This window comes from Salvelinus alpinus, chromosome 11, assembly GCF_045679555.1.
Source record: "Salvelinus alpinus chromosome 11, SLU_Salpinus.1, whole genome shotgun sequence".
In the NCBI taxonomy this organism is placed as follows: Eukaryota; Metazoa; Chordata; class Actinopteri; order Salmoniformes; family Salmonidae; genus Salvelinus; species Salvelinus alpinus.
Window position 1 is genome coordinate 616,878 of NC_092096.1, and position 12,043 is coordinate 628,920.

Here is a 12,043-nt window from a genome sequence, read left to right on the forward strand (position 1 = left end):
CCTGGAGCTACAGATTCAGCCCGTCCTCGCTGCCTGGAGCTACATATTCAGCCCGGCCTCGCTGCCTGGAGCTACAGATTCAGCCTGGCCTCGCTGCCTGGAGCTACAGATTCAGCCCGGCCTCGCTGCCTGGAGCTACAGATTCAGCCTGGCCTCGCTGCCTGGAGCTACAGATTCAGCCTGGCCTCGCTGCCTGGCCCCGCTGCCTGGAGCTACAGATTCAGCCCGGCCTCGCTGCCTGGCCTCGCTGCCTGGAGCTACAGATTCAGCCTGGCCTCGCTGCCTGGGGCTACAGATTCAGCCCGGCCTCGCTGCCTGGAGCTACAGATTCAGCCTGGCCTCGCTGCCTGGAGCTACAGATTCAGCCCGGCCTCGCTGCCTGGAGCTACAGATTCAGCCTGGCCTCGCTGCCTGGAGCTACAGATTCAGCCCGGCCTAGCTGCCTGGAGCTACAGATTCAGCCCGGCCTCGCTGCCTGGAGCTACAGATTCAGCCCGGCCTCGCTGCCTGGAGCTACAGATTCAGCCTGGCCTCGCTGCCTGGCCTCGCTGCCTGGAGCTACAGATTCAGCCCGGCCTCGCTGCCTGGAGCTACAGATTCAGCCTGGCCTCGCTGCCTGGCCTCGCTGCCTGGAGCTACAGATTCAGCCCGGCCTCGCTGCCTGGAGCTACAGATTCAGCCCGTCCTCGCTGCCTGGAGCTACATATTCAGCCCGGCCTCGCTGCCTGGAGCTACAGATTCAGCCTGGCCTCGCTGCCTGGAGCTACAGATTCAGCCCGGCCTCGCTGCCTGGAGCTACAGATTCAGCCTGGCCTCGCTGCCTGGAGCTACAGATTCAGCCTGGCCTCGCTGCCTGGCCCCGCTGCCTGGAGCTACAGATTCAGCCCGGCCTCGCTGCCTGGCCTCGCTGCCTGGAGCTACAGATTCAGCCTGGCCTCGCTGCCTGGGGCTACAGATTCAGCCCGGCCTCGCTGCCTGGGGCTACAGATTCAGCCTGGCCTCGCTGCCTTGAGCTACAGATTCAGCCTGGTCTCGCTGCCTGGAGCTACAGATTCAGCCTGGCCTCGCTGCCTGGGCCTGGAGCTACAGATTCAGCCTGGCCTCGCTGCCTGGGCCTGGAGCTACAGATTCAGCCCGGCCTCGCTGCCTGGAGCTACAGATTCAGCCTGGCCTCGCTGCCTGGAGCTACAGATTCAGCCTGGCCTCGCTGCCTGGAGCTACAGATTCAGCCTGGCCTCGCTGCCTGGAGGTACAGATTCAGCCTGGCCTCGCTGTCTGGAGCTACAGATTCAGCCTGGCCTCACTCTGGTCTGATTGTACCAGAGGGTAGAATAACTCTCTACTCTGATTTCAGATCACTGGTCTGACTGTACCAGAGGGTAGAATAACTCTCTACTCCGCTGTCAGATCACTCTGGTCTCACTGTACCAGAGGGTAGAATAACTATTTACCAACGCTCAACACCCTTTCAATGTTCTCCTCCGGTTGGTTTGTAGTCTAAACACATTCTGTCTAGAGGTTGTACACTGAGCATTTTCAGACTAAGATCGATGTCTCTGTGACAACGTCTGACTCGGTCCGTCATCCTGTGTTGTTGGTGCTCATTGGTTACCTGGCAACAGTAGAATCCGTGTGTAGTCTATGTGTATACCACTTCAGACGTGTCTGTCCTGTGTTTTAGCTGGATTCCTCAGACACCCACTTCAGTACAGCGTCAGTCTGGCTTATTCTAGGCCGATACAGATAGACGTTATTGGGTGTAAATCCTAGGAATGGACCCGTCTGTCCACATTAAGAGGAGTGAACCTATGGATCCCTCCAGTAGTTGTGGTGGGACCCTGAGTCCTCCCTCTTTAGAGGAGATATTCTGCACACAGAGGTCCTCTGTTCTGCCTGGGGTCCTGCTGGGGTTGGTTCTGTCTGGGGTTGGTGGTTCTGTCTGGGGTTGGTTGGTTCTGTCTGGGGTTGGTTGGTTCTGTCTGGGGTTGGTTGGTTCTGTCTGGGGTTGGTTGTTCTGCCTGGGGTTCTGCTGGGGTTGGTTGGTTCTGTCTGGGGTTGGTTGTTCTGCCTGGGGTTCTGCTGGGGTTGGTTGTTCTGTCTGGGGTTGGTTGTTCTGCCTGGGGTCCTGCTGGGGTTGGTTGTTCTGTCTGGGGTTGGTGGTTCTGTCTGGGGTTGGTGGTTCTGTCTGGGGTCCTGCTGGGGTTGGTTGTTCTGTCTGGGGTTGGTTGTTCTGTCTGGGGTTGGTTGGTTCTGTCTGGGGTTGGTTGTTCTGTCTGGGGTTGGTTGGTTCTGTCTGGGGTCCTGCTGGGGTTGGTTGTTCTGTCTGGGGTTGGTTGTTCTGTCTGGGGTTGGTTGTTCTGTCTGGGGTTGGTGGTTCTGTCTGGGGTTGGTGGTTCTGTCTGGGGTTCTGTCTGGGGTTGGTGGTTCTGTCTGGGGTTGGTTGTTCTGTCTGGGGTTGGTTGTTCTGTCTGGGGTTCTGTCTGGGGTTGGTTGTTCTGTCTGGGGTTGGTGGTTCTGTCTGGGGTTGGTGGTTCTGTCTGGGGTTGGTGGTTCTGTCTGGGGTTGGTGGTTCTGTCTGGGGTTGGTGGTTCTGTCTGGGGTTGGTGGTTCTGTCTGGGGTCCTGCTGGGGTTGGTTGTTCTGTCTGGGGTCCTGCTGGGGGTTGGTTGTTCTGTCTGGGGTCCTGCTGGGGTTGGTTGTTCTGTCTGGGGTCCTGCTGGGGTTGGTTGTCCTGTCTGGGGTCCTGCTGGGGTTGGTTGTTCTGCCTGGGGTCCTGCTGGGGTTGGGTGTTCTGTCTGGGGTCCTGCTGGGGTTGGGTGTTCTGCCTGGGGTCCTGCTGGGGTTGGTTGTTCTGCCTGGGGTCCTGCTGGGGTTGGTTGTTCTGCCTGGGGTCCTGCTGGGGTTGGTTGTTCTGTCTGGGGTTCTGCTGGGGTTGGTTGGTTCTGTCTGGGGTTGGTTGTTCTGCCTGGGGTTCTGCTGGGGTTGGTTGTTCTGTCTGGGGTTGGTTGTTCTGCCTGGGGTCCTGCTGGGGTTGGTTGTTCTGTCTGGGGTTGGTGGTTCTGTCTGGGGTTGGTGGTTCTGTCTGGGGTCCTGCTGGGGTTGGTTGTTCTGTCTGGGGTTGGTTGTTCTGTCTGGGGTTGGTTGTTCTGTCTGGGGTTGGTTGGTTCTGTCTGGGGTTGGTTGTTCTGTCTGGGGTTGGTTGGTTCTGTCTGGGGTCCTGCTGGGGTTGGTTGTTCTGTCTGGGGTTGGTTGTTCTGTCTGGGGTTGGTGGTTCTGTCTGGGGTTGGTGGTTCTGTCTGGGGTTCTGTCTGGGGTTGGTGGTTCTGTCTGGGGTTGGTTGTTCTGTCTGGGGTTCTGTCTGGGGTTGGTTGTTCTGTCTGGGGTTGGTGGTTCTGTCTGGGGTTGGTGGTTCTGTCTGGGGTTGGTGGTTCTGTCTGGGGTTGGTGGTTCTGTCTGGGGTTGGTGGTTCTGTCTGGGGTTGGTTGTTCTGTCTGGGGTCCTGCTGGGGTTGGTTGTTCTGTCTGGGGTCCTGCTGGGGTTGGTTCTGTCTGGGGTCCTGCTGGGGTTGGTTGTTCTGTCTGGGGTCCTGCTGGGGTTGGTTGTTCTGTCTGGGGTCCTGCTGGGGGTTGGTTGTTCTGCCTGGGGTCCTGCTGGGGTTGGTTGTTCTGTCTGGGGTCATTTATGCACATTGCTTCTAAAAACATCTTTCATCACTTCCCTCACAGTAAAACAGCTCCCAGCCAGGCCGTGTTGCTGCGTGAAGGTCAATCCCTCACAGTAACGTTAGGATTCCTGTTACTTTGTGCGTTACCAGTTATGAGACAAAACCGTCAGAAATACTTGAATACATGCCGCAGTAGCTGTTTATAAATCACTTCCGACACACGGACTGAGTTACGGGTTAGAGTTGGTGGTACCTTTCCTAATATGTTCCTCTCCCTCTCTGCAGGTACATGTACTGGACGGACTGGGGCGAGGTTCCTAAGATTGAGCGAGCGGGGATGGACGGTACGAGCAGAGCCATGATCATTGATAAGGAGATCTACTGGCCCAACGGTCTCACGCTGGACTACAGCCAGGAGAAACTGTACTGGGCGGACGCAAAGTTCAGCTTCATACATCGCTCCAATCTGGACGGCACTGGGAGGTACAGTAATCAACCAATCACTATGGAGCCTCTAACCCCCTCCCTGTCTCTATGGAGACTCTAACCCCCTCCCTGTCTCTATGGAGACTCTAACCCCCTCCCTGCCTCTAACCCCCTCCCTGTCTCTATGGAGCCTCTTACCTGTCTCTATGGAGCCTCTAACCCCCTCCCTGTCTCTATGGAGCCTCTAACCCCCTCCCTGTCTCTGTGGAGCCTCTAACCCCCTCCCTGTCTCTGTGGAGCCTCTAACCCCCTCCCTGTCTCTATGGAGCCTCTAACCCCCTCCCTGGCTCTATGGAGCCTCTAACCCCCTCCCTGTCTCTATGGAGCCTCTAACCCCCTCCCTGGCTCTATGGAGCCTCTAACCCCCTCCCTGTCTCTATGGAGCCTCTAACCCCCTCCCTGGCTCTATGGAGCCTCTAACCCCCTCCCTGGCTCTATGGAGCCTCTAACCCCCTCCCTGGCTCTATGGAGCCTCTAACCCCCTCCCTGGCTCTATGGAGCCTCTAACCCCCTCCCTGGCTCTATGGAGCCTCTAACTCCCTCCCTGCCTCTATGGGGCCTCTAACCCCCTCCCTGGCTCTATGGAGCCTCTAACCCCCTCCCTGCCTCTAACCCCCTCCCTGTCTCTATGGAGCCTCTAACCCCCTCCCTGTCTCTGTGGAGCCTCTAACCCCCTCCCTGTCTCTGTGGAGCCTCTAACCCCCTCCCTTCCTCTAACCCCCTCCCTGTCTCTGTGGAGCCTCTAACCCCCTCCCTGTCTCTATGGAGCCTCTAACCCCCTCCCTGTCTCTATGGAGCCTCTAACCCCCTCCCTGTCTCTGTGGAGCCTCTAACCCCCTCCCTGTCTCTATGGAGCCTCTAACCTCTAACCTCCTCCCTGTCTCTATGGAGCCTCTAACCCCCTCCCTGTCTCTATGGAGCCTCTAACCCCCTCCCTGTCTCTATGGAGCCTCTAACCCCCTCCCTGTCTCTATGGAGCCTCTAACCCCCTCCCTGTCTCTATGGAGCCTCTAACCCCCCTCCCTGTCTCTATGGAGCCTCTAACCTCCTCCCTGTCTCTACGGAGCTTCTAACCCCCTCCCTGTCTATACGGAGCCTCTAACCCCCTCCCTGGCTCTACGGAGCCTCTAACCCCCTCCCTGTCTCTATGGAGCCTCTAACCCCCTCCCTGTCTCTGTGGAGCCTCTAACCCCCTCCCTGTCTCTGTGGAGCCTCTAACCCCCTCCCTGGCTCTATGGAGCCTCTAACCCCCTCCCTGTCTCTGTGGAGCCTCTAACCCCCTCCCTGTCTCTGTGGAGCCTCTAACCCCCTCCCTGTCTCTACGGAGCCTCTAACCCCCTCACTGTCTCTACGGAGCCTCTAACCCCCTCCCTGGCTCTACGGAGCCTCTAACCCCCTCCCTGGCTCTACGGGGCCTCTAACCCCCTCCCTGGCTCTACGGAGCCTCTAAAGCCCCCTCCCTGCCTCTACGGAGCCTCTAAAGCCCCCTCCCTGCCTCTACGGAGCCTCTAACCCCCTCCCTGCCTCTACGGAGCCTCTAACCCCCTCCCTGGCTCTACGGAGCGTCTAACCCCCTCACTGTCTCTATGGAGCTTCTAAAACCGCCTCCCTGTCTCTATGGAGCCTCTAAAGCCCCCTCCCTGGCTCTATGGAGCCTCTATTAGCCCCCTCCCTGTCTCTATGGAGCCTCTAACCCCCTCCCTGGCTCTATGGAGCCTCTAACCCCCTCCCCGGCTCTATGGAGCCTCTAACCCCCTCCCCGGCTCTATGGAGCCTCTAACCCCCTCCCCGGCTCTATGGAGCCTCTAACCCCCTCCCTGTCTCTATGGAGCCTCTAACCCCCTCCCTGTCTCTATGGAGCCTCTAACCCCCTCCTTGTCTCTAACCCCCTCCCTTTCTCTATGGAGCCTCTAACCCCCTCCCTGGCTCTATGGAGCCTCTAACCCCCTCCCTGGCTCTATGGAGCCTCTAACCCCCTCCCTGTCTCTATGGAGCCTCTAACCCCCTCCCTGTCTCTAACCCCCTCCCTGTCTCTATGGAGCCTCTAACCCCCTCCCTGTCTCTATGGAGCCTCTAACCCCCTCCCTGGCTCTGTGGAGCCTCTAACCCCCTCCCTGTCTCTGTGGAGCCTCTAACCCCCTCCCTGTCTCTATGGAGCCTCTAACCCCCTCCCTGTCTCTATGGAGCCTCTAACCCCCTCCTTGTCTCTATGGAGCCTCTAACCCCCTCCCTGCCTCTAACCCCCTCCCTGTCTCTAACCCCCTCCCTGTCTCTATGGAGCCTCTAACCCCCTCCCTGGCTCTATGGAGCCTCTAACCCCCTCCCTGGCTCTATGGAGCCTCTAAAGCCCCTTCCCTATACCGTCCATATACCTGGTGTCTACAGTGGCTTCACAAAGGATTCACACCCCTGGTGAACTTTTTTCCCACATATTTTGTTGTCTTACAGCCTGAATTTAAAATGTATTAAATTGTTTTGTTTTTGTCACACAATACCCCATAATGTCAGTGGAATAAAGGTTGCAGACATTTTTACAAATGTTAATTAATACTGAAAAGCGGAAGTGTCTTGGGTCATTTTTACAGGGTGGTGAAATCTGATGCTTTCTAAATATATCATAATAAAATTCTCTCTTTTCAAGCCTTTCATTTCACGTTTTGTTGACTAGAAAATACATCATATGAATATTAGTTATCTGTATCTTATCTGTACTGGAGCTGTTCTCACCCAAACGTGACTACGTCTCTGAAATTTGTGACTACGTCTCTGAAATGTGTGACTGCTTTTACCAGAAAGGGGAGATTTTAACCTTTCTTGGAATATGTTATTGTTTATTGGCCTCATGATTTAAAAAGGCCAAATATACAACGGATGTGTTCACCAAGATTAAATCAAATGGGCCTGAGTATTTTCAAGTGACTTAAAGCTGCTTAAATCTACGGCAAGACTTAAATGTCTCTCTAGCAAAGATCAACAACCATCTTGACAGAGATTGAAGAATTTAGAAAATAATAATGGGCAAATATTGTACAATCCAGGTGTGGGAAGCTCTTAGAAACTTACACAGAAAGACTCTCAGCTCTTTCTGGGGGGGGGGGGGACACAATGCAAATATTCCGGGTAAAAACTGTTGAGAAGCCTTTTGGTCCTAGACTTGGCACTCCGGTACCGCTTGCCATTCTATGTTTGTGTAGATCGTTTACAAGAAAATTTAATTTGTAAATCCATTTTAATCCGACCTTATAACACAACAACATGTGGAGCTAGTTGAGGAGTGTGGATACTTTCTGAAGGCACTTTAGGGGACAGGCTGTAGGGGCCAGGGGACAGCCTGTAGGGGACAGGCTGTAGGGGACAGGCTGTAGGGGCCAGGGGACAGGCTGTAGGGGACAGGCTGTAGGGGCCAGGGGACAGGCTGTAGGGGCTAGGGGACAGGCTGTAGGGGCCAGGGGACAGGCTGTAGGGGACAGGCTGTAGGGGCTAGGGGACAGGCTGTAGGGGACAGGCTGTAGGGGCCAGGGGACAGGCTGTAGGGGCTAGGGGACAGGCTGTAGGGGCCAGGGGACAGGCTGTAGGGGCCAGGGGACAGGCTGTAGGGGCTAGGCTGTAGGGGCTAGGGGACAGGCTGTAGGGGACAGGCTGTAGGGGCTAGGGGACAGGCTGTAGGGGACAGGCTGTAGGGGCTAGGGGACAGGCTGTAGGGGACAGGCTGTAGGGGACAGGCTGTAGGGGACAGGCTGTAGGGGCTAGGGGACAGGCTGTAGGGGCCAGGCTGTAGGGGACAGGCTGTAGGGGCTAGGGGACAGGCTGTAGGGGCTAGGGGACAGGCTGTCGGGGACAGGCTGTCGGGGCCAGGGGACAGGCTGTAGGGGACAGGCTGTAGGGGCCAGGGGACAGGCTGTAGGGGACAGGCTGTAGGGGCCAGGGGACAGGCTGTAGGGGACAGGCTGTAGGGGACAGGCTGTAGGGGCTAGGGGACAGGCTGTAGGGGACAGGCTGTAGGGGCCAGGGGACAGGGGCTAGGGGACAGCCTGTAGGGGCTAGGGGACAGGCTAAAGTGGACAGGCTGTTTGCTGTGTCTCCAGGGAGGACTACTGCCACCACAGTACTAAACTTGTGTCTTGTCTGTGTCTCCAGGGAGGACTACTGCTACCACAGTACTAAACTAGTGTCTTGTCTCTGTGTCTCCAGGGAGGACTACTGCTACCACAGTACTAAACTAGTGTCTGTCTCTGTGTCTCCATGGAGGACTACTGCTACCACAGTACTAAACTAGTGTCTTGTCTCTTTGTCTCCAGGGAGGACTACTGCTACCACAGTACTAAACTAGTGTCTTGTCTGTGTGTCTCCAGGGAGGACTACTGCTACCACAGTACTAAACTAGTGTCTCTCTTTGTCTCCAGGGAGGACTACTGCTACCACAGTACTAAACTAGTGTCTCTCTGTGTCTCCAGGGAGGACTACTGCTACCACAGTACTAAACTAGTGTCTGTCTCCAGGGAGGACTACTGCTACCACAGTACTAAACTAGTGTCTGTCTCTGTGTCTCCAGGGAGGACTACTGCTACCACAGTACTAAACTAGTGTCTTGTCTCTGTCTCCAGGGAGGACTACTGCTACCACAGTACTAAACTAGTGTCTTGTCTCTGTCTCCAGGGAGGACTACTGCTACCACAGTACTAAACTAGTGCCTTGTCTCTGTGTCTCCAGGGAGGACTACTGCTACCACAGTACTAAACTAGTGTCTTGTCTCTGTCTCCAGGGAGGACTACTGCCACCACATTACTAAACTAGTGTCTTGTCTCTGTGTCTCCAGGGAGGACTACTGCTACCACAGTACTAAACTAGTGCCTTGTCTCCAGGGAGGACTACTGCCACCACAGTACTAAACTAGTGCCTTGTCTCTGTGTCTCCAGGGAGGACTACTGCCACCACATTACTAAACTAGTGTCTTGTCTCTGTGTCTCCAGGGAGGACTACTGCTACCACAGTACTAAACTAGTGTCTGTCTCTGTGTCTCCAGGGAGGACTACTGCTACCACAGTACCAAACTAGTGTCTGTCTCTGTGTCTCCAGGGAGGACTACTGCTACCACAGAACTAAACTAGTGTCTTGTCTCTGTGTCTCCAGGGAGGACTACTGCTACCACAGTACTAAACTAGTGTCTTGTCTCTGTGTCTCCAGGGAGGACTACTGCCACCACAGTACTAAACTAGTGTCTCTCTGTGTCTCCAGGGAGGACTACTGCTACCACAGTACTAAACTAGTGTCTCTCTGTGTCTCCAGGGAGGACTACTGCTACCACAGAACTAAACTAGTGTCTTGTCTGTGTGTCTCCAGGGAGGTGGTGGTTAAGGGAGACCTCCCTCACCCCTTCGCTCTGACGCTGTACGAGGAGACTCTCTTCTGGACAGACTGGAGCACTCATTCCATCCACTCGTGTCAGAAAGACACCGGGGAGGATCGGAGGAAGGTCCACTCGGACATCTTCTCTCCCATGGACATTCACGTCTACAGCCAGAAGAGACAGCCGCTACGTAAGAACACACAGCCAATCACTGGTCCCACTCGCCGTGAATGACGGGCTCCTCTCCCAATCAGAATATAGAATGATCAGGGCCCGGTCACCTTTTCCTCCTCTCTGTGATCGGCTAGCTAGGACAATAGATCTATGATCTGCTAGCTAGGTCTAGGACATTAGATCTATGATCTGCTAGCTAGGTCTAGGACAATAGATGTATGATCTGCTAGCTCGGTCTAGGACAATAGATCTATGATCTGCTAGCTAGGTCTAGGACAATAGATCTATGATCTGCTAGCTAGGTCTAGGACAATAGATCTATGATCTGCTAGCTAGGTCTAGGACAATAGATCTATGATCTGCTAGCTAGGTCTAGGACAATAGCTCTATGATCGGCTAGCTAGGTCTAGGACATTAGATATATGATCGGCTAGCTAGGTCTAAGACATTAGATATATGATCGGCTAGCTAGGTCTAGGACAATATATCTATGATCTGCTAGCTAGGACAATAGATCTATGATCGGCTAGCTAGGTCTAGGACATTAGATCTATGATCTGCTAGCTAGGTCTAGGACAATAGCTCTATGATCGGCTAGCTAGGTCTAGGACATTAGATATATGATCGGCTAGCTAGGTCTAAGACATTAGATATATGATCGGCTAGCTAGGTCTAGGACAATATATCTATGATCTGCTAGCTAGGACAATAGATCTATGATCGGCTAGCTAGGTCTAGGACATTAGATCTATGATCTGCTAGCTAGGTCTAGGACAATATATCTATGATCTGCTAGCTAGGTCTAGGACATTAGAACTATGATCTGCTAGCTAGATCTAGGACATTAGATATATGATCTGCTAGCTAGGTCTAGGACAATAGCTCTATGATCTGCTAGCTAGGTCTAGGACAATAGATCTATGATCTGCTAGCTAGGTCTAGGACAATAGATCTATGATCTGCTAGCTAGGTCTAGGACAATAGATCTATGATCTGCTAGCTAGGTCTAGGACAATAGCTCTATGATCTGCTAGCTAGGTCTAGGACAGTAGAAGCCCTGTACTCTGAGGTTTAATTCAGATAATGTGTCACCGTGCAGAGGGGCCTGCTACAATGACCCTGCAGTAACAGCCCCCTTCCCCTGCTGTAACAGCCCCCTTCCCCTGCTGTAACAGCCCCCTTCCCCTGCTGTAACAGCCCCCTTCCCCTGCTGTAGCAGCCCCCTTCCCCTGCTGTAGCAGCCCCCTTCCCCTGCTGTAGCAGCCCCCTTCCCCTGCTGTAACAGCCCCCTTCCCCTGCTGTAACAGCCCCCTTCCCCTGCTGTAACAGCCCCCTTCCCCTGCTGTAACAGCCCCCTTCCCCTGCTGTAACAGCCCCCTTCCCCTGCTGTAACAGCCCCCTTCCCCCTGCTGTAACAGCCCCCTTCCCCCTGCTGTAACAGCCCCCTTCCCCTGCTGTAACAGCCCCCTTCCCCTGCTGTAACAGCCCCCTTCCCCCTGCTGTAGCAGCCCCCTTCCCCTGCTGTAGCAGCCCCCTTCCCCTGCTGTAGCAGCCCCCTTCCCCTGCTGTAGCAGCCCCCTTCCCCTGCTGTAGCAGCCCCCTTCCCCTGCTGTAGCAGCCCCCTTCCCCTGCAGTAACAGCCCCCTTCCCCTGCTGTAACAGCCCCCTTCCCCTGCTGTAACAGCCCCCTTCCCCTGCTGTAACAGCCCACTTCCCCTGCTGTAACAGCCCCCTTCCCCTGCTGTAACAGCCCCCTTCCCCTGCCGTAGCAGCCCCCTTCCCCCTGCCGTAACAGCCCCCTTCCCCTGCCGTAGCAGCCCCCTTCCCCTGCCGTAGCAGCCCCCTTCCCCTGCTGTAACAGCCCCCTTCCCCTGCTGTAGCAGCCCCCTTCCCCTGCTGTAACAGCCCCCTTCCCCTGCCGTAGCAGCCCCCTTCCCCTGCCGTAGCAGCCCCCTTCCCCTGCCGTAACAGCCCCCTTCCCCTGCTGTAACAGCCCCCTTCCCCTGCTGTAACAGCCCCCTTCCCCTGCTGTAACAGCCCCCTTCCCCTGCTGTAGCAGCCCCCTTCCCCTGCTGTAACAGCCCCCTTCCCCTGCTGTAACAGCCCCCTTCCCCTGCTGTAACAGCCCCCTTCCCCTGCTGTAGCAGCCCCCTTCCCCTGCTGTAACAGCCCCCTTCCCCTGCTGTAACAGCCCCCTTCCCCTGCTGTAACAGCCCCCTTCCCCTGCTGTAGCAGCCCCCTTCCCCTGCTGTAGCAGCCCCCTTCCCCCTGCTGTAGCAGCCCCCTTCCCCCTGCTGTAACAGCCCCCTTCCCCTGCTGTAACAGCCCCCTTCCCCTGCTGTAACAGTCCCCTTCCCCTGCTGTAACAGCCCC

At 55.7% G+C, this 12,043-nt stretch overlaps 1 protein-coding gene across 1 annotated transcript in view; it reads left to right on the top strand.

Moving 5' to 3' along the window:
* Window positions 1-12,043, top strand: part of LOC139533458 (low-density lipoprotein receptor-related protein 6-like) — a gene marked incomplete at its 3' end in the record, with an annotated part of 80,564 nt that overhangs the window by 16,664 nt on the left and 51,857 nt on the right. The window contains 2 exon segments of the mRNA XM_071331488.1: window positions 3,949-4,146; window positions 9,490-9,686. Coding sequence (XP_071187589.1) covers window positions 3,949-4,146; window positions 9,490-9,686 — 395 coding nt within the window.